This window comes from Microcebus murinus, chromosome 5 (genome assembly GCF_040939455.1).
Source record: "Microcebus murinus isolate Inina chromosome 5, M.murinus_Inina_mat1.0, whole genome shotgun sequence".
In the NCBI taxonomy this organism is placed as follows: domain Eukaryota; kingdom Metazoa; phylum Chordata; class Mammalia; order Primates; family Cheirogaleidae; genus Microcebus; species Microcebus murinus.
In genome coordinates, this window is record NC_134108.1 from 97686151 (window position 1) to 97707592 (window position 21442).

The 21442-nt window shown below is 36.1% G+C and overlaps 1 protein-coding gene and 1 long non-coding RNA gene across 2 annotated transcripts in view; both read right to left on the minus strand.

Annotated features, from left to right (window-relative positions):
- The window catches only part of CD2AP (CD2 associated protein), a 142929-nt gene that overhangs the window by 63345 nt on the left and 58142 nt on the right, over positions 1 to 21442 (minus strand). The window contains exons 3-5 of the mRNA XM_012744824.3: positions 18626 to 18779; positions 12487 to 12587; positions 8633 to 8753 (exon numbers count right to left, since the gene is read on the minus strand). Coding sequence (XP_012600278.1) covers positions 8633 to 8753; positions 12487 to 12587; positions 18626 to 18779 — 376 coding nt within the window. The remainder of the gene's footprint in view (positions 1 to 8632; positions 8754 to 12486; positions 12588 to 18625; positions 18780 to 21442) is intronic.
- Positions 1270 to 7117, minus strand: LOC142870973 (uncharacterized). The gene is made up of 2 exons (XR_012919315.1): positions 3742 to 7117; positions 1270 to 2413 (listed from the first exon to the last, which is right to left on the minus strand). It is a non-coding gene; the product is annotated as an uncharacterized LOC142870973 (long non-coding RNA).

The window sequence follows — 21442 nt, forward strand, 5'->3', positions numbered from 1 at the left end:
GACTCGAGGGGGGAGGGAACAAGGGAAATATATGTAACCTTAACATTTGTATCCCCATAATATGCCGGCAGAAAAAAAAGAACTGGGGCCATTAGGAGGTGATTAGGTCATAAGGGCTCTGAACTCACGGATGGATTATGTCCTAATAAAAGTCTGGAAGGGCTGGGCATGGTGGCTCATGCCTGTAATCCTAGCACTCTGGGAGGCCGAGGCAGGAGGATTGCTTGAGCTCAGGGGTTCGAGACCAGCCTGAGCAAGAACAAGACCCAGTTCTCTACTATAAATAGAAAGAAATTAGCCAAAAACTAAAAAACAGAAAAAATTAGCCGGGCATGGTGGCACGTGCCTGTAGTCCCAGCTACTAGGAAGGCTGAGGCAGGAGGATTGCTTGATGTCAGAAGTCTGAGGCTGCCATGAACTAGACTGATGCCATGGCACTCTAGCCCAGGCAACAGAGCGAGACTCTGTCAACAACAACAACAAAAATAAAAGGTCTGGAGGGAGTGAGATTACTACTTTTGCACTTCTGTCCCTTCTGCCAAGTGTGGACAGGGTATTTATCCCCTCTGAAAGACACAGAAAGAAGGTCATCTTGAAAGCAAAAACCAGGCCATCACTAAACTCTGAACCTGCCAGCATCTTGACAATGGGACTTTTCAGCCTCCGAAACTGTGAGAAATAAACTTGTGTTGTTCATAAATTAACAAACTCAGGTCTTCTGTTATAGCAGCACCAACCAAGACAACGTCAGTGTTTTGTTTTCTTAAAGGAGCTACTCTAGGCTTTACAATACAATCAACCCTCTGTGACCATGGGGCACTGGGTTCTAGGACCCCCATAGATATCAAAATCTGTGAATGCTTAAGTCCCTGGTATAAAATGGCTTAGCATTTGCATGTAATCTACAAACATCCTGCTGTATACTTCAAGATTACTTCTAATACCTAAAAGAATGTAAGTGATATGTAAATAGTTGTTATACTGTATTGTTTAGAGAATGACAAGAAAAAAAGCCCATACATGTTCAGTACAATTTTTTTTCTTGATATTTTCAATCCACAGTAGGTTGAGTCCATGAATGTGGAATTCACAGATACATAGGACTGACTGTATGCATCTTTAACTCACCAAGATATACATTCAGATAAGATTATACCATTTCACATATAATGTAAGAGCCCTACAACGGTACGCTTTCATTCCACCTCTTCTGTGTTTGGAGTTACTTTTATCATATTTTACCTTTACCTTCGTAAGTCCCGTAATATATTATTGTTTTTGCCTTAAATGGTCAATTATCCTTAAAGAAATTTTAAAACAAAAAAATGGTTTTTTAACCTACCCACATTTCTCCAAGTCTTTTCTCTCTTATGCAAATTCAAGTTTCCATGTGGTATGACTTTTCTTTTACACAACGAACTTCCTTTAATACCTCTTTGTAGCGTAGGTCTACAGGCAATGAAGTCTCTCAGCTATTATTATCTAAAAACTTTTAAAATCTTACCTTTACTCTAAAGGCTATAATCATAGAAAACAGACTTCTAGGTTGACCAGTTTTCTTCTTTTAACACGGCATTCTATTGTCTTCTTCCTTCCATAGGTTCTGAGGACACTGTCTTGTAATTCAGTTTCTGAAAATAATCTGTGCAATTCTTATCTTCATTCTTCTTTACTTGATGTGCTTTTTCTCCCCTAGCTCCTTCTAAGATTTTCGCTTTCTTTCCTGTGTTCCGCACATAGTTATGATGTGCCAAGCTTTGTGTGTGTTTATACGTTTTGCATATGGATTTATAGTTTGCTTCAAATTTTTTAGCATTATTTCTTCAAATATTTCCTCTTCCTTCTCCTCCTGAGACTTAAGCTACACATGTCAGGCCATTTAAAATTATCCCAAGTTGCTGAAGTTTTTGCAGTCTTTTGTGTCTTTGTACTTCATTTTGGACATATTCTACTGTCACATTTTCAAGTTCAATGATCTTTTTTTATACACTGTCTAGTGTACTATTAAGACGTCACATGAAGAAATTCATTTCAGATATTGTGTTTTACATCTATAGTAGTTCCATTTTGCCCTTTTTTTTAATCCCTTCTCTGGTAGGCATATATAGAGGGTTTTTTTGTTAAATCATTATGTTCATATTTTCCATTAACAACCTTGAGCATTTTTATTATAGCTATTTTAACATCTTTGTCTGTTAATTCCATCATTACTGAGTCTCTGTGTATCAACAAATTTTTCCTCCAGATTATAAGTCACATATTCCTGCTTCTTGATATACATAGTAACTATTTTTATTTGATGCTAAGTCCAAATTCTCTTGTAATCCTTTTTTTTTTTTTAGACAGAGTCTCACTCTGTTGCCTGGGCTAGGATGCCGTGGCATCAAGCCTAGCTCACAGCAACCTCAAACTCCTGGGCTCAAGTGATCCTCCTGCCTCAGCCTCCCGAGTAGCTGGGACTACAGGCACGCACCACCACATTTGGCTAATTTTTTCTGGTTTTAGTTGTTTGGCTAATTTATTTCTATTTATAGTAGAGATGGGGTCTCGCTCTTGCTCAGGCTGCTCTCGAACTCCTGAGCTCAAGCAATCCTCCTGCCAGCCTCCCAGACTGCAAGGATTACAGGCGTGAGCCACTGAGCCCTGCCATTTCTTGTAATCCTTTAAAGCAGTGAATCACCAGGGGTGATTTTGCCTTCAAAGGACAGGAGACATTTTTGGTTATCACAACTGAGGAATGCTACTGACATCTACTGAGTAGAGACCAGGAATGCCTCTTAATATCTGTGTACCAGATAGGCCCCTAAAACAAAGAAATATCCAGCCCAAAATGTCATCAGTGACAGGGTTGAAAATACTTGCTTTAAACAGTGCTGCATTTCTTTCTGGCAAACAGGTAAGTTACTGGCATTTTAGTGTGAAAATCTTTTAGGGTAGAATTAGAGGAGTCTCCATTCTAAGACTACTTTAGCCCCACTTCACCTTTCTATTGAATTGCCCATTTGAATGCTTCAAAGAAAGATTAAAGAAGGGAATTAAAGAGTGGGTGATGGGGACTTTCTGCTGTTTTATACAGAGCCTGTCAAGAAAAGCCTCCCTAATAACGTGATTTCTCAGAGAATCCTGAATCAGACAGGAAGCCATCAGGATTGCTCAAAGAAGAACATCCCAGACAAATGTTTACAGCAAGTACAAAGGCTGTGAAATAGGAACGTTTCTGGTATCTTCAAGATACACTAGGGAGATCAATGTAAACAAAGGGGAGAGTTAAATAGGAGATGAGGTTAAATAAGGTAGAAGCTATTGTAATTATACAGTAAAAGATAATGATAACTTATACCAGGAGCTATCAATGATGGTGGTATAAAGAAAATACATTCTATATATTTTTTAGTAGGTGACAAAATCGGTTAATGAATCAAGTTAGGATGTGAGATTAAAAAGAATAAAAGATGTATTTGGCCAGGGGCAGTGGCTCACGCCTATAATCCTAGCACTCTGGGAGGTGGAGGCAGGAGGATCGCTCAAGGTCAGGAGTTCCAAACCAGCCTGAGCAAGAGCGAGGCTGGTTAAATACTAAAAATACAAAGAAATTAATTGGCAAGCTAAAAATATATAGAAAAAATTAGCTTGGCATGGTGGCACATGCCTATAGTTCCAGCTACTCAGGAGGCTGAGGCAGTAGGATTGCTTGAGCCCAGGAGTTTGAGGTTGCTGTGAGCTAGGCTGACACCATAGCACCTGGGGCAACAAAGTGATACTCTGCCTCCAAAAAAAAAAAAAAAGAATAAAAGATGAGTCCAAGAATTTTGGCCCAAGTAAAAGAAGGATGGAGGTGCCCTTAACTCAGATGTGGAATATTATGTAGAACAGATTTGGGAGCAAGAAAAAATAGAGCTCAATTTTGTCCATCTTAATTTTAAGATGCCTATTAGACATCTAAATGAAGACTGTGAAATAGGTTTAATGTGGGGAAAAGATTTATAAAAGGGTAAAAAATACCAGTATATATAGTCACTGGCTTTATACAATCAGAAGAAACATTTAAAAGCAAGTTCCTATTTAGAAAATAAGTGGAATCTGAACACTGACAAAAAGACACTCTAAATAAGAAGGGTTAAGTATATTTGACAAAATGAAAAAAGAAATTTCATTACAAAAACTAAAACATAACACTTTCCTACATAGGCAGTGCTTCTCCTGAGATTGACACTAAAAGAAATTTATCTTAGAATTTTATATAGAAACCACTGAGTAGCAGAATACATTATGAATTCACCACATTCCTATAGAAAACATAACAGTGGCTTTCTTAAAACTTTTATTCTACAGTTCGTCAAAGAAAACTGAAGATGTAAAAACAAATTACCCATGAAGGCTCAGGTAATATTGTCCATTTATTATTTAGAGTCAGAATTATCTTCTTAGCAGTAATAGCTGGAGTTAAACTGGTCAAACCAAGAACATCATCCCATTTATTTCAGAGGAGAGGAAGGAGGTAGGGAAGCGGATGGGGAGTTAGAGAAGGAGAAGAACTCTATTATATATAAGAAAGTGTTGAGGAGAAACTATGTAAAATATTGAAATATGGTAAATATGACATTCTAATACTGTAAGCAAAAAATAACATTTTATAATGTGAAGTCTAGTATAATTTTTGTCACAGCTACTAACACATTATTTTACTGACTGAAAAGACATCAAAACACCAATTATAAACAGAGGCTGTTATACTTCATTAGGACATAGGAATAGTAGACATCAACTCTTTAATCATAAGATCAAACACAAGTTAAAACTGAAAAGAACTATGTACTTTTATCATTAAAAATATAAGTAGTCACTTCTTATAAAACACTCTCTTCCTGGCATTCATATCAATATGCAGAAACTTTCTGCTTAAAAATTAGAGTTACAGAAGGAAAGAAAAGGAATTATACTGTACGTCAACCACTGACTTTCCACCCCATAATCATGAAGCTCCACATTTAGAATGCACTGTTATTATACAAGGGTTAAGAAAGAAGGAAGTACTTTTCTAGCAGATATAATTCTGCACAATTACTAAAATTCAAATAGGGCTGAACAGAAGAAAATGCTTCAAATATTTATAATCATAAAATAATGAACTAAATCAAAATTTAAATTAGATCTCTTGTGCTGGTGTGGTCCCATATGGACTTAAAATTTTGTAGGCATTTAAAAGGCTTAATTTTACATGGCATCATGAAGATCAATTCACTATAAGCTTTAATTTATTAATACACCAAATACTTAAAAGTAAGTATCAGAAGATCCAATACTTGTGAACCATAAGAACAGCAACATGCATCAGAGGTAACTCAGGAGACAGTCTGCTAAGTAATAAATGTATCACTAAATTTAAGCCAGATGTTTTGGTGCTTATGTTTGTTCTCAAATGGTTTTCATATATCCTTGAACATAAATTCTGACTTCAATTTATAACACATATTGTCATGGACCGTTTGCAGGACGGAGGATGAACACAGAACATAAAACACAAACGCGCAGAATACAAAGAAAAACGCAGGCACAAGTACAAATAGTTGACTCCAGTAATAACACACTGGGTCCCTTTTATTTTTATACTCTAAAAGATTAAAGTTAGTTCCTTGTAAGTAACCACCCAGGCGTGGCAGCGATAGCCATAAATTCCGGAAAGAGTAGCCTTAGGGAAGCAGATATCCCCAGACTCAGAATTTCAAGGTGGCTGCTCTAGGCACTAGGCATAGATAAAGGAACGAGATTAGCAATGGGCAAGGTGAGCCACAAGGGGCGTTTCTCATCCCCAGCTTCTCTTAGAGTGACCCCCTAAGATCTTCAGCTGAACCCCGGCAGCTGTGCCTGGCTTAGGTCGCCCCTCCCTTGAGGGGTCTTACCCGTCATTGACTAACCAGCCATCTTATGGGGTGTACGCAGCAATCACAGGAACAATATGTTTATCATGTGGCCTCCAGACCCCCAATGCTGTGGGGCGGGGTAGCTCAGCTTGCTTACAACTCAGGTCCTTTGTTATGCCTAGACAACACCTTTGTTTATTACAAAGACCTTGTCTGGAACAGATTACTTTCAAACACTCTAGGCAGGACACATACATTACTAACTTTATTTTTTTTAATTTTTTTTATGTTTTTTGAGACAGAGTCTGGCTTTGTTGCACAGGCTAGAGTGAGTGCTGTGGCATCAGCCTAGCTCATAGCAACCTCAAACTCCTGGGCTCAAGCAATCCTCCTGCCTCAGCCTCCCAAGTAGCTGGGACTACAGGCATGCGCCACCATACCCGCCTAATTTTTTTCTATATATATTAGTTGGCCAATTAGTTTCTTTCTATTTATAGTAGAGACGGGGTCTTGCTCTTGCTCAGGCTGAGGTTTACTCCTGACCTCGAGCAATCCACCCACCTCAGCCTTCTAGAGTGCTAGGATTACAGGCGTAAGCCACCGCACCCGGCCTACTCACTAACTTTAATTCTTAAACTAGGAAAATATATGTCAGTCCCCTACACATATTTTCAAATAAATATAACATAAAATATAAGTATTCCTATTTGATATGTATCTTTCTGTATTTATGCCTATCTCAATGATTTTTCTGTCTTTCAATGGACTCAGCAATAAAAAAAATTGAATTCAACATCCCCCAACCCCACTCCATTCAACTTCCAGTAATAAAAATTACTCTGCTTAAGGCAACTTTACCATATCACTACTCTATATAGTTAACCCTACCATAAAAAGCATGGGAATTGAAAGAAAGAAAGGAGTGAAGCAATAAGAATGAGGTAATATAACAGAAGAATATCTACTATCCTTCAAAATTTGCCAGGCACTATAGCAAGTTCACTACATACACCCTCTGAATAATGTAGGTATGCTTTATGTGAGATAGCCAATTCTATCTCCATAAGAGAAACACTAGCAAGCAGCTGACCAAAGAGAAAACAAGCTTTAAAAGATTCAGCTGTTTAGTTGTTTAATTCATATTTAGAGTAGAGCCTTAGAAAAGTTTAGAATCTTAAAAAAGTTCACGGCTAAGTTAAACAGAAAAGACACAGAACACCAAAAAAAAAAAAAAAAAAAAAAAAAAAAAAAAAAAAAGGGAGATAAGGCCAGGCACAGTGGCTCATGCCTGTAATCCTAACACTGAGGAGGCCGAGGCAGGAGGATTGCTCACGGTCAGGAGTTTGAAACCAGCCTGAGCAAGAGCGAGACCCCGTCTCTACTAAAAATAGAAAGAAATTAATTGGTCATCTAAAAATATATAGAAAAAATTAGGTGGGCATGGTGACGCATGCCTGTAGTCCCAGCTACTCAGGAGGCTGAAACAGGTGGATCACTTGAGCTCAAGAGTTTGAGGTTGCTGTGAGCTAGGCTGACACCAAGGCACTCTAGCCCAGGGAACAGAGTGAAACTCTGTCTCAAAAAAAAAAAAAAAGGTAGATAATAGGACATGCCTAGTCATACTAAATAGCCACGAAGTTCATGTTCTTTTCATTAGTTTCTAGCACCTGTAGAAAGCTAATAAGAATACATTTGAAGTCCTTTGAAATTCTGAGCCTTAAAAAAGGGATTAAGGTGATTTGGGATAGTATATATAGTATACTGTAATACTGTTCCAAATGTTTGATGTCTCTCCTTATAAGAAGATTATATATTCCCACCCTGCTGTACTTAGGCATGGCCATGACTATGGATACAATGTTAGTGGAAATGATATGTGTCAATTTTGCACAGAAGTCTGAAAAACCATGCTCCTTTTTCCTACCTCTTAAAGGATTAAAGTACATGTCAAAAAGGGGCCCCTATCAGCCTTACTTCCTAAGCAACTACAACATTCTGTTTTAAGTCACTATTTCAGGTTGTTTTAACTGGCACATATTCCATCCAACATAGTATGCTACATTTTGTTTAAGAGAGGAGGGAAAATACAAATACAGTTGCCCCTCTGTATCCATGGGTTCAGCATCTATGAATTCAACCAACCAAGTAATGGAAATATTCAAGAAAAAGAATTGTGTCTATACTGAGTATGTATTGATTTTTTCTCTTGTATTCCCTAAACAATATAGTATAACAACTATTTGCATAGCATTTACATTGTATTAAGTATTACAAGTAATCTAGAGATGATTTCACGTGTACAGAAGCACATGCATAGGTCATATTCGAATACTACCATTTTATATGAGGGACTTGAGCAATTGTGGATTTTTATATCCACAGGAGGTCCTGGAATCAACCCCCCACAGATACCAAAGGATGACTATACATGTTTGTGTGTGTGCCTGCATAAAGATCATTGGAAGGATAACAAGTACAAATGCTTTCTTACAGAGGCAGAGGAGACAACCAGTTGGAGGAAGACAAGTATTCTGATGCACATTTTTTCATACACTTTGATCTTTGAACCATGAGAACATATAATTTATTCAAAAGAAACTCAAGTATATAAAAAGGAACTATGAACCCCATGATAATTTGCTTTTGTAAAGAAGATTAACTGAAGCTGATTGAAAGTTCAAAAATAAGAACAGTTTTTAAAAATATAAAATAAATACTAGTTCATAGGCAAAATTTATTTAAATCTATTCAAATTTTCTAAAATAGTCTACCTGAATCCTCCTGGGCTTCATGAGTTTCACCGTCATCTGTTACCTCAAATTCTTTCACAAAATTTGAAGGAAACAATCCCAACTTGTTGTTCAGGGTTCCACTCCACCAACCTTCTTCAACCTGAAAGAGTTCACAACTCAAAAATAATAAAAATTTCTTTTAAAGTGACCTGAATTCCCCCAGTTAAAAAAAGAAAAATAAAAAAAGAAAAATTATATAAAGTTAAAAAAATTCTTTTAAGGGAAAACCTTCACCCTATGGGAAAATTAAGCTACAGTATGGAATGAGCACTAAGTCAGCAATGCAAAATAATCCCTTTAAAACTTAAGAAAACAGGATAAGGAAAAATATATTTTAAGTGCATTAAATCTAAGTGGATTGATCATATATGGGATTAACCATGTATCAACAGCACTTTGCAACATTTACAATGAGAACAATCACAATCTATGAAATAAATACTTTTCTTAAAAATATCAGAGAATACATAGCTCTCTTCTGGAATGTCACTATAAGCCTTGGTTTATAAATATGACATATATTATTAAATTATTTGGAAATTTTTGATTTGTAAAAAGTTTGATGACTATAAGAATATAACTTCCTAAATGGCACAGAAAATCACTAAACCTTTTACTTGAACAGTGATTCTTAACTAAAACATGAAAGAATTTCTTACTTTTTAAAAATTCAGATATCGGACTGTACTAAACACCACCCTCCAAACAGAAATATCCTCATATATCAAACTCTTCAGAGAAATATTTATACTAATAACAAGGTTACTTAATTTCCATGAAGTAACTTAACAAAATATTCAATAAATTGTTTGAAAATGTATAGCTTCTGCTATACATTTTAATAGGTAAAAATAATTTTTTAAAGAGTAAACTATTCATTACCAAAATTTACTTAGCAGTATGCAAGGTCACAGCTAGAAAAAAAGATCATTTTCCTGTTTAAAATATTTTTTAATGTATTCCATCTTATCAGAATTGCAAAACAAATTTTTAGTAAGTTATTCATCTGACAGGGACTCACTATATATAAGCTATGGTGTTAACTACTAGGAAAAGGCTCAAAATTGCATGTGTGACATCCATGTTCTTGAACAATCTAAAGAAACAATCTAAAGAAAAAAAAACAGCAGACAGTTATAATACTAAATATTAATAAGAAGTGCTCCAACAAAAGTATAAACAAAATGCTATAGGAGCACAAAGGGCTTGAAAGAATCAAAAAATACTCCCTGAAGAAGAAATGACAAAAAAAAAAAAAAAAAGCCACTTGCTATTAAAGGCTGAATAAGAGCCTTCCAGATAAAAAGTATGTGAAAAATAATGACTTAAAAATAAATAATTTAGGTCAAATGCAGTGGCTCATACCTATAATCCTAGCACTTTTGGAAGCCAAGGCAGAAGGATCACTAGAGGCCAGGAGTTTGAGACCAGCCTGGGCAACACAGTAAGACCCCATCCCAACAAAAAATAAAATCCCTTTATTAAAAGGATTTGTTCTCACACAGAAGTGGAAACCTAAAAAAAATAAAAAAAAATAAAAAAAATAAAAAAATAAAAGGATTTGTTCTGTAAAATTTGGATTCAATCAAAAGTCAAGGATCCAGAAGGTCACATGTGGCCCCAAGGCCGCAAGTTCCCCACCCCATACGAAGTGGCTAAACTGTTTGAGGAAGTAAGAGAAGACAGTAAGCATGAAGAGTTCAGAATTTTTAGCACACTTGAAGCACCAAAGAATTGGGATTAATTCAAACCAGATGTGATGAGGATATGTAAACCAAACTGAAACAGATGCGACAAAGGGAGATAAACATCAGTGGACTATGATCTATACCTAGAACCCCAATTGGCAGCAACTGGGTAGTTAGGGTTATTTAAGGAATTCTTAAGAAGCAGAGAAGTATAGTGGTAAAGACTCAAAAACAGACTGCATGGATTCATATTCACACTCCCCCATGTGTCAGACATATGAACTTAGACAACAATGGCTGCAACAAGATCTCTCATCCCACAGAGGTGATCTTGACATTGCTCCCACCAAGAAATAGTGGTCTTTGTCCCCTACCCCTCTAAACTTGGTGGCTTATAACTCACTTGTAACCAATAGAATGTAGTGAAAGTGACACTATTATTCCCAAGGCTAGACAGTAAAAAGCAATGAAGCCAATGCCATGTTCACTGAAATGCTTACACTTAGAGCTGTGAACTGCCATGTAATAAAGATGACTACCCTAAAATCCCCTGAGGCTAAATACTGACTCTCCAAGTGGTAGGTATAGTCCTCAAGACTTCTGAGCATAGACATGTGAGTGAAAGAGAATTCCTGATTCCACCAGCCCCTAGCTTTGAATCTTTCCAATAGAGGCCCCCATAGACATCATGGAACACAGACAAGCCATCCCTGCTGTGCCCTAACTGAATTCTTGACTCACACAACCCCTAAGTTTAGGATGGCTTGGTTTGCAGCAACCAAGCTTAGCAACCCCTAAATTTAGGATGGCTTGGTTTGCAATAACTAGGACAGTCAATCACTTATCTTCTGTGATTCAATCTCTTCATGTGTAAAATGAGGATAAAAATTTCTATCTTGTTAGGTTCTTTACAACTTTAAAGGAAATAAATGTGAAACACTTAGTACAGTGCTTCAGATACAATATAGGTTCAAGAAATGTTAGCTATTATTGTATTGCCAACAGGTAGAAATAAAATAAAATTGCCTTCTGTGTAAACACAGTGGAAGTTTACATAAACATAAACATCTGTGATAAATTACAAGGTGTTATGACATAAAATCAATCCTTGCTACAATATATGACATCAACACACATACTTTGAAAATAGGATCTTCAGCTCCTAAATAAAACTTTAACACTGTGTCAATGATAAAAAGAGACGTGAAAAGTTATTTAAAATATTTTAAAATCTCATTCTAAGATATTAAAATGTAGAAAAGTATTTTTGGTTAATTTTAAATGAGATAATCTAAATAAGGCAAAGTTTTAAATTAAATTAAATTAAAAGATTCTGCTTTGTATTCCTTTACTATGTAAAATGTAAAACTCCTTCTATTTCATGCTTTATGCCTACAGTAAATTCAGAAAGGCTCATTTATGCTCTTAGCTACTTAGATTACATAAATTTTTAGCTTTAAAAAGGTTTTTTTATCCCTAGAGGCAACACATACAAGACACAAATATTAGGTATATAGCAAATATGAAATTAAGTAATTCAAACTTAAAGCTGTTAGAACTTTAAATTATTTTGGGCCAGGAGAGGAATGTGGCTATATGGCCTGAGTCACATAGTGTACAGCTTCAACTTCTGCTTTTCTAATTATAAATTAAATCTCTTCCTCATTCTTGCCCTGTAAATAATTAAGGCCAAACAGAGCCAGAGGAAGACCCCGGAGACCATTATCTGTCCTTATAGAATATTAAAGCAATCTTCCTTAGAATATAGGAAGCTATAACCAATCAAATCCCTATAATGTATGTACTGACCTTGTATGAAAAATGTTTTAACCCTGTTTAAGCTTTGCTATTGTAAGTGAAACCCTAACTTCCTCACTTTGGAATGCTAACCCACTCTTTTGGAGTCTGTGTGACTGTTCTCAAGCTTTGTGCTTGAATAAAAACTCTATACTTACACCTATTTTCTGAATCTCATGATTTATGGTTGATATAAGAATGAGTAAAGAAAAATCTATATCTTAAAATTTTATTTAAAAAAAAGTGGCAAAAATTCTCACAAAAAATTCAATATTCTTACAAAGCATGTTTCTAAAACCCAGAGCATCAATTACAATTTCTGCTTTATCTATAACACGTTTTCCTTACCTCTTCATTAATATCAATAATATCTCCCACTTTCAGCTCCAGTTCGTCATCATTTTGTGGAATGTATTCAAAAAGAACTTTACACTGACGCTTCTTGGTCTCTAAAAGTAGTAAAACATTAAGTTAAGAAAGATCATTTTTAAAAGCACCCTTATTTACTTATCATGTAGAACTTACATAAATAAATAAAAACAGAACATATGAGCATTCTATTTTTTTTAAGTGAAAGTGAGATTTATTCAGAAATTGTAGAAAGGAAGTCTACACCACAGACAGAGCAGAGGCAAGTTCTCACTACAGAAGAGTACCAACCCTCTGCAGAAGCTCTAGAAAGTCTACTCCATATAGTAGAAGCTGGCCCTCCCTGCAGAAGAGAACCAGCTGAGCATCCTAAACAGCTAACCACAATTAGTCCAGATTGATTTTTTTTTTTGACTGTGCCCTCACAGTATAAGGTATGCATCCACAAAGAAATTCAACTACAAATAAGATACGAAGTTTCAGGCAATGGAATATATTTATATGTCTTATCCTACCAATTAAGCAAAAGCAAAATATCCACTGCCAATTTTGGGATTAGAAAAACAAACAATAAAAGACACTTCTGGAGCAAAAAAATTACCATAGACAAGTTCTCCAGGTCGATGATTTTCAGACTACTTCCTAACCAAAGTCTAGGAATACTATGTCAAATAAACTACTTTTAAGGTTGTCATAAAGAGGCAAAATGTACAAATCTAAATGCAATGTGTTCTATCTTTTTTAATAATTCTTATTTCCAGACAGATAAAAATCAAACTCACGTAGGTAAACATAAAAACAATTTTAGTTTTTCAAACAAGCTTCATTTAACTCAGAAATACTGATTTATAACCATCCAGGTTTGTATTCTCAACCTTTTTCAAGCTCTAAGAATTAAGAACTCAGATTCATTCCCATCTTTACAAGTGAATCATTAAGCAGCTTAATGAGGGTAGATAACCAGGTACAGCTGACTAAAGGATTACTTCTTACTACTCAGTATATTCCTCAGATCAGCAGCAACAGTATCACCTGGTAACTTGTTAGAAAGGCAATATATTAGGCTCCACCCCAGACCTACTTGTTATGGACTGAATAACAAGTCTTCTCAAAATTCATGTACTGAAACCCTAACTCCCAATGTTTACTTCACCATAGGGCCTTTGGGGAGATAAATAAGGTTAAAGGAAGTCATAAGGGTAGGGTCCTAAACCGAAAGGACTACTATCCTTATAAAAGAGGAAGAGACATCAGCCCATCACTACCCTCCCCAACCCTCTAACAAAAAGGAAAGAACATGGGAGGCAGAGCCCTAGGCCTTAACCACTTCCCCAAAAGGTTCCACCTTTTAATAACACCACAATGGGGATTAAGTTTCAACATGAATTTTGGAAAAGACCATCATTAAAACTATAGCAGTAGCCATACATTTTTTTTAATTAATTAATAAACAAACATGTAGGTCTAACCACATACCATCAATGCCAACCAGTCATCCCAAGAGTGTCTACGTTCCATCAAGAGCCTATTACCAACAATCCAAACAAGATTCTTAATAATTTAAATATACAGTTAAAGAATAGAAATTGAAAAAAAAACATGCACATTAAACAATAAAACTTGAACACATAATGAAATATTAAAATATTTCATATAAACTACAAGTATTCCAAAAATTATTAGAAAGGACAGGTTTGAACTGGAGCAGATATGAAAGGCTTCAACAAAAAAATGATAACACAGTTACACAACGAAAGATGAACAAGAAACAAGAAGGTAGGATACATGTAGCAGACATTCTAGATCAAGGAAATAGTTTTACCAACAAAATAGGATTTGGTAATACAAGGATTCTAAGGAGAGATGGCAGCAAAGGAGAATCCTAAGAAGTCTAGACAGGCAGAATTTCACTGCCATCAAATCATGACCATAAGCACCTCCAAATTAACTTTTTATAAAAAAAAAGACACCAAGCTACAATAGAAATATTACACTGGATTGGAAGTCAGAAGACCTGGGTTCTAGTACAGTTGTCATTATCTAGTTATTTCACCTAAATTCTCTAGGAATCAATTTCCTGTGCCATAAAAAAGCTAAACGAGATAACCACTACATTTACTTCAGTTGTGACATTCTGTGGATCTATAAAATTGTTTATCAAGACAAAAAATAAATATAACTAACCTCCTGAAACCAAAAAATCATAATTACACACAACCAACAGCATGGAGGCACAAAACAGACATGACAATCAAGTAGATAGAAAAATTAAGATTCTCCAAATAAGAAACAGTTACACCAGGCTGGCCGCAGTGGTTCACGCCTGTAATCCTAACACTCTAGGAGGCTGACATGGGAGCATCACTTGAGGTCAGGAGTTCAAGACCAGCCTCAGCAAGAGCAAGACCTAACTCTACTAAAAATAGAAAAACTTCACAAGTCAACTCTAACTAGAAGCAAAAAACTAGCCAGGCATTGTGGTGAGTGCCTGTAGTTCCAGCTACTTGGGATGCTGAGGCAGGAGGACTGCTTCAGCCCAGGAGTTTGAGGTTGCTGTGGGCTATGCTAACCCCACAGCACTCTAGCCTGGGCAACAGAGTAAGACTCTGTCTCAAAAAAAAAAAAAGAAAAGAAAAAAGAAACAGTTAAACCTCTAAGTTTTTTCCCCTTCCTAAAAGACTTAATAATTTGTGTCTGATTGTTTTAACTTTACAATAAAAGAAATGAAAGAAAGTAAATACTGACCATAATTTTTTAACTAACCTAGAGTTCACAGCAAATTTTTCAAGTATCACCTTCATCAGGTTTTAAGGTAAATTTTTAAGTTAATAATTTAAAGTAGTTTTATGCATACTGCAGGAAAACTTCTCATCTCTTACACTGTAGATAAACAGAGTCCTTACATACTTTTTGCAAGCTGGTGCCATGACCTTGAGAAAATATGTTCATTTATGTGTTCTTTGTAGCTAGAGCTTCATGGACAAGGGGGAAATGGTCAATATTATTGGAAAGAAAAATCTATTTTTTTCAGTGTGCTCTTAAAAGAAAAAAATCCTTTCTATCTGATAATTTTAGACTTTTAAAAAACTGTGTTCTGCCGGGCGCTGTGGCTCACGCCTGTAATCCTAGCTCTTGGGAGGCCGAGGCGGGCAGATTGCTCAAGGTCAGGAGTTCAAAACCAGCCTGAGCGAGACCCCGTCTCTACTATAAATAGAAAGAAATTAATTGGCCAACTGATATATATATATAAAAAAAATTAGCCGGGCATGGTGGCACATGCCTGTAGTCCCAGCTACCCGGGAGGCTGAGGCAGAAGGATCACTCGAGCCCAGGAGTTTGAGGTTGCTGTGAGCTAGGCTGACGCCACGGCACTCACTCTAGCCCGGGCAACAAAGCGAGACTCTGTCTCCAAAAAAAAAAAAAAAAAAAAAACTGTGTTCTGCTTCTTTTTCAAGAGCATCAGTATCTTTTAAAATAGGACTTAAGGTAAATACAGTATTCATTAGCCCCTTCCCCAGGCATATCAATTAAGTTTGAGCAGCCTACTTATATTTTAACCAAGAACTTAATTTTTTCCTTTCACACTAAGCATGATTTTTTCAAAGTAGTCCGCAGAATTATTTGCAAAGGAATTTTTCATTTTTCCGAAGAGTCACATTGAATAAAAAACACCCTAATAGCTATTCTCATAGAATGTGAGTCATTTATTTAAAAAAGGAAAAAAGTTCATACTTTAATAGGGTTCATTCATAAGCTGAGGTAACTTCCTATGTTGAATTCATCCAAAAATTTAATTGGCAAAAATAACTGAGGGGAATTTCAAGATTTTTTTTTACAATTCAAACTGCACAATGTCTACCCATAAATACCAGTCAATAAATGTTCACTTCTACAAAGTATCAGAACACATGCTAAGTACAAAAGAAAAAAATAGGTAGAACAAAGTTTTCAATAAAAGGATGCATGAAATTAAGTCCATTTGTAAAAAACCATAACTAGTATATTCTTATCACAAGTAACCTCCATATGCTTTTAAAATCCACAAATTTATGGTAAAAAAAAAAAGTATCTTTTTAAAATCAATATTATATAAGTAAAGCTGTTAACAAGGAAGAGGACAGAGGAGGTACTGCAAAGGAAGGTACACATTTCATATCTTTTGTGTACCACCACTATTCTAAGTCCTTCACAAACACCTCTCACACAAAGCATAAAAACTATCTCATTACAAATGAGAAAGAAGAAACTCAGAAGTTAAATTATCTGTCCAAAATTACAGAGCTAATGTGAAGCAAATCTAAAATTATACCCACTCCTGGTATATTATAATCATTTTAAAGCTTTTTATTTTTCCACTATAGCATGCTACTCCTTTACAGATTACAAATTGCTTTAACATAACTCAGGCAGTCCAGTCACACTGGATTCTTATTCCCCAAAAATACTCTGTACTTGCTTATTTCTGTGAGTCTGCCAAAGATTGCAAATTCTACCTGGAATGCTATACTCTCTAATCTTCATGTGAATTATATGCCTTGCTTGACAACCCCAGTAAGAACTGCCCCTTCATCTAAATCATCACTGCCCATTATATATGTCTGTAATACAATTCTGTATAATAAACACTATTATAATAATTATAAGCATTTATCAAGCACTTATAATTACTTAGCACGTTAATACCTCTAATATCCTATGAGATAATTATTACTATCATTCCTACTTTGTAGTAACTTGGATGTTCACACCTGAATTCTGAATCATGATCTATTCCCAACTTTATGTGGCAGAATTAATTGCCCACACTAGTACTGTTTCTCATGATCATGGCACCCACAGATATTATGGCATTCAACACATAAGAGTCCAAAAATTTTGGAAAACATTTCTAAAGTTTTATATTTTAAAAAACAAAAACCAGGCCAGGTGCGGTGGCTCATGCCTGTAATCCTAACACGCTGGGAGGCCAAGGCGGGAGGATTGCTGAGGTCAGGAGTTCGAGACCAGCCTGAGCAAGAACGAGACCCTGTCTCTACTAAAAATAGAAAGAAATTAATTGGCCAGCTAAAAATATATAGGAAAAATTAGCCGGGCATGGTGGCACCTGCCTGTAGTCCCAGCTACTAGGGAGGCTGAGGTAGTAGGATTGCTTGAGCCCAGGAGTTTGTGGTTGCTGTGAGCTAGGCTGATGCCCTGGCACTCTAGCCCTGGCACTCTAGCCCTGGCCACGTGGATCTTTCTGCCTTTCAGATCTGATCCCCAACACCACCTCCCGAGGGCCCCCTCCCTCCAACCACACTCTAGCTGACATCAAATGACCAATTGAGTCACAGTAAGTATGCAATCTCTCAAGAGTTTTTGGGTTTTACCATGTTAAAACACTTGCTATTTGAGCCTCATAAAAACTGTACTTCTTTGTACATGTTTAATATTTTGTACTTTATTAATAATAAGTTTTTTCCCAAGACTGTAAGTTGAGAACAACAATGTTACCTGTCCTTTTTTTAACCACTTTCTCATCAGCAGCAAAACACAATTCAATAGAGTTTAAAAAATGATCTTTCTGAGATCATAAGACTTACTCAAACCCGTATCTGATTTCAAATGTAATGCTCTCCCTTTCTATCAAGTTGTTTTCCTAAGGTATTTACACAGTACCAAATCCTTAAAAGGCACTCTGTTGAGCCAACCATCATGAAAACAGAATGTTTATGTTTAGATGTCTAACAACTAAACAAAAAGCACTATCAAAATTCTCGCATCTATGCTGCTAAGAATCAGCAGACATTTCAGCATCCCATTAGATAGATTATATTCAAACACAGTTAAAGTTTAATCATTCAACAGAGTCTGTAAGATGACTAAGAAAACAATGCCTTATATTTTAAAATTCCTATAGATGGCTGCCAGCTACTCATGTTGGATTATCAGTATGCTATTGACGACATAGGACTAAAAACTAAGACTGCCTACATAGGCCAATACTAGTAACAAGAATCAGCAGGAAGTTACTGCAGTCTGCTATGAAAGGTTGAACTAATTTTTCTTAATTTATGGATAGTTATAAAATATCCTTCTATTTTGATGTGATTATGCAGGAAAAGAATTATTTACATACTCTTCTTAATGTTTTTGGTTTGTGGATGTGGCTGAATTCCTCCAGCTGGAAGTCCATAGGTGCTTATTCGTTGTACAAGACTTGCTACATTCCCATGCCTCTCCCGTTTGATGGGCAAATTGTCATCCTTGGATTCTGTCTCTCTTTTAATTTCCTACAAAAGAAAAAAATCAATGAAGGGCAAGTTATATTTTATTTAAATCAAATTCTCAAATGTAAAATATTTTAAAAAACAGCTATAGTTATTACTATATAAATCATTCAATAGTTTTCAACCGTTTGCTCTGCCCAAATATAACTAAAGAATGCAACACATTTTGGTAACAGCGACTCATTATGAGTTTAAGTCTTATCATAACTGGAGAAAGAAGGAAAAGAAAGGGAGGCTGAAACCCCACTCCACCACCCACCCCAACATAAAAAGAAATGCTGGCTGGGCGTGGTGGCTCACGCCTGTAATCCTAGCACTCTGGGAGGCAGAGGTGGGCGGACTGCTCGAGGTCAGGAGTTCAAAACCAGCCTGAGCAAGAGCAAGACCCCGTCTCTACTATAAACAGAAAGAAATTAATTGGCAAACTAATATATAGGAAAAATTAGCTCGGCATGGAGGCGCATGTCTATAGTCCCAGCTACTCAGGAGGCTGAGGCAGCAGGATCACTTGAGCCCAAGGAGTTTGAGGTTGCTGTGAGCCAGGCTGACACCACGGCACTCACTCTAGCCTGGGCAACAAAGCAAGACTGTCTCAAAAAAAAAAAAAAAAAAAAAAAAGAAAGAAAGAAATGCTGAGATACACAGACCAACAATAAGACAAACTAATTCTAAGTAAGGGATGGGCAAACTTTTCTACCAAGTGCCAGATTGCAAATATCGTAAATATTTACAGTTTGTAGGCCATAAACTCTCCATTACAACAGTCAACTCTGCCACATACAGTGTAAATACAGTTATATATTTAAGTGAGTGAGCATAGCTATGTTCCAATAAAACTTTATTTATGTACACTAAAATTTTAATTTCACATAATTTTTATATATCATGAAATATTATTTGATTTTTCCCCAACCATTTGTAAAATTTGTAGCTAGCATTCTTAGCTTATGGGCCTTACAAAAACAGGAGGTGTTTGGACTTATCTTGTGGGCTACAGTTTGATAGCCCCTGTTCTAAGCCATAAGTATAACAGAAGATATGTAAACCAGTAGGTAAAAAAAAAACCTAAAATTTTACCGGAAGACATGAAAGAAAACAAATAAAAACAAAGTTATGCTATGCTCAGAGACTGAAAACCTAGTATCATAAAGATATCAATTTTCCCTAAGATTGACATATTAATAACGCAATAAATATGTAAAAAGATTTGGAGTAGCATTTAATAAGATGTTTCTAAATTTATATAGAAGAATAAAAAGCCAAGCAGAGCCAAAATACTTCAAGGAAAAGAAAGTGGAGGCCGGTTGTAGTGGTCATGCCTGTAATCCCAGCACTCCAGGAGGCCAAGGCAGAAGGAGTGCTTGAGCTCAGGACTTTGAGACCAGCCTGAGCAAAATCAAGAGCCCATCTCTACTAATAATAGAAAAATCAGCCAGGCATGGTGGTGTGAGCCTATAGTCCCAGTTACTCAGAGGATGAGGCAGGAGGATGACTTGAACCCAGGAGTTTGAGATTGCTGTGAGCTTGGCTGACATGACTGCATTCTATCATGGGTGACAGAGCAAGACTGTCTCAAAAATGAAACAAAAAGGCCGGGCGCGGTGGCTCACGCCTGTAATCCTAGCTCTCTGGGAGGCCGAGGCGGGCGGATTGCTCAAGGTCAGGAGTTCGAAACCAGCCTGAACAACAGCGAGACCCCCGTCTCTACTATAAATAGAAAGAAACTAATTGGCCAACTAATATATACAAAAAATTAGCTGGTCATGGTGGCGCATGCCTGTAGTCCCAGCTACTCGGGAGGCTGAGACAGAAGGATCGCTTGAGCCCAGGAGTTTGAGGTTGCTGTGAGCTAGCCAGACGCCACGGCACTCACTCTAGCCTGGGCAACAAAGTGAGACTCTGTCTCAAAAAAAAAAAAAAAAAAAAATGAAACAAAAAAAAGAAAAAGAAAAAAAAGAAAGTGGAAAGACTTTCTTTCTTAACCAAAATATAAAAGAAAACAAGAATGAAACAATAAATTAGACAGTTTGGTACTGGCATAAAAACATACTGATAACCAGAACGAAACAGGGAGTGCATAAACAGACAAACTTAATATACACCAGAAAAGATGAGGAATGATGGAATCTTAAAATACATGGTGCATGAAAACTAATCTGCCATATATTTATGGGGTAGGGAATGAAACACAATTCCTACACAATTCCTCACACATTTGATATTAAAATTAACAATTTTAACTTGATATAGCAACTATACTTTTCTTAACCTCATACTTTACAATAGAATACTAATATCTAAAGTACTGTGTGTAGATTTCTTCAAAATTATCTTCTGAAAAGGATACTTATAAAACAGACATTTTTTAAATACGTGAGAACTGGTAACTGATAATTTGCTGGTTTTTCTAATGTAATGCAAAATAACTATTCTATTTCAGGTTGAAAAATTAGGTTAAGAAAAGATTCAACAGAAATTAAGACACTGTCTTAACTTCAACTGTTGTACTTTTTGCGTAGATCCACGGTTCCCATGGTGCCTCACCAAACTCCCAGAAACACAAGATATTTTAAATGTTTGAGGGAAACACAGAACTATCCAACATGGGAGACACAAGGGAACTATTAGCTTAATGTAGTTCACAAATTTGAACATTAGGTTGCTCT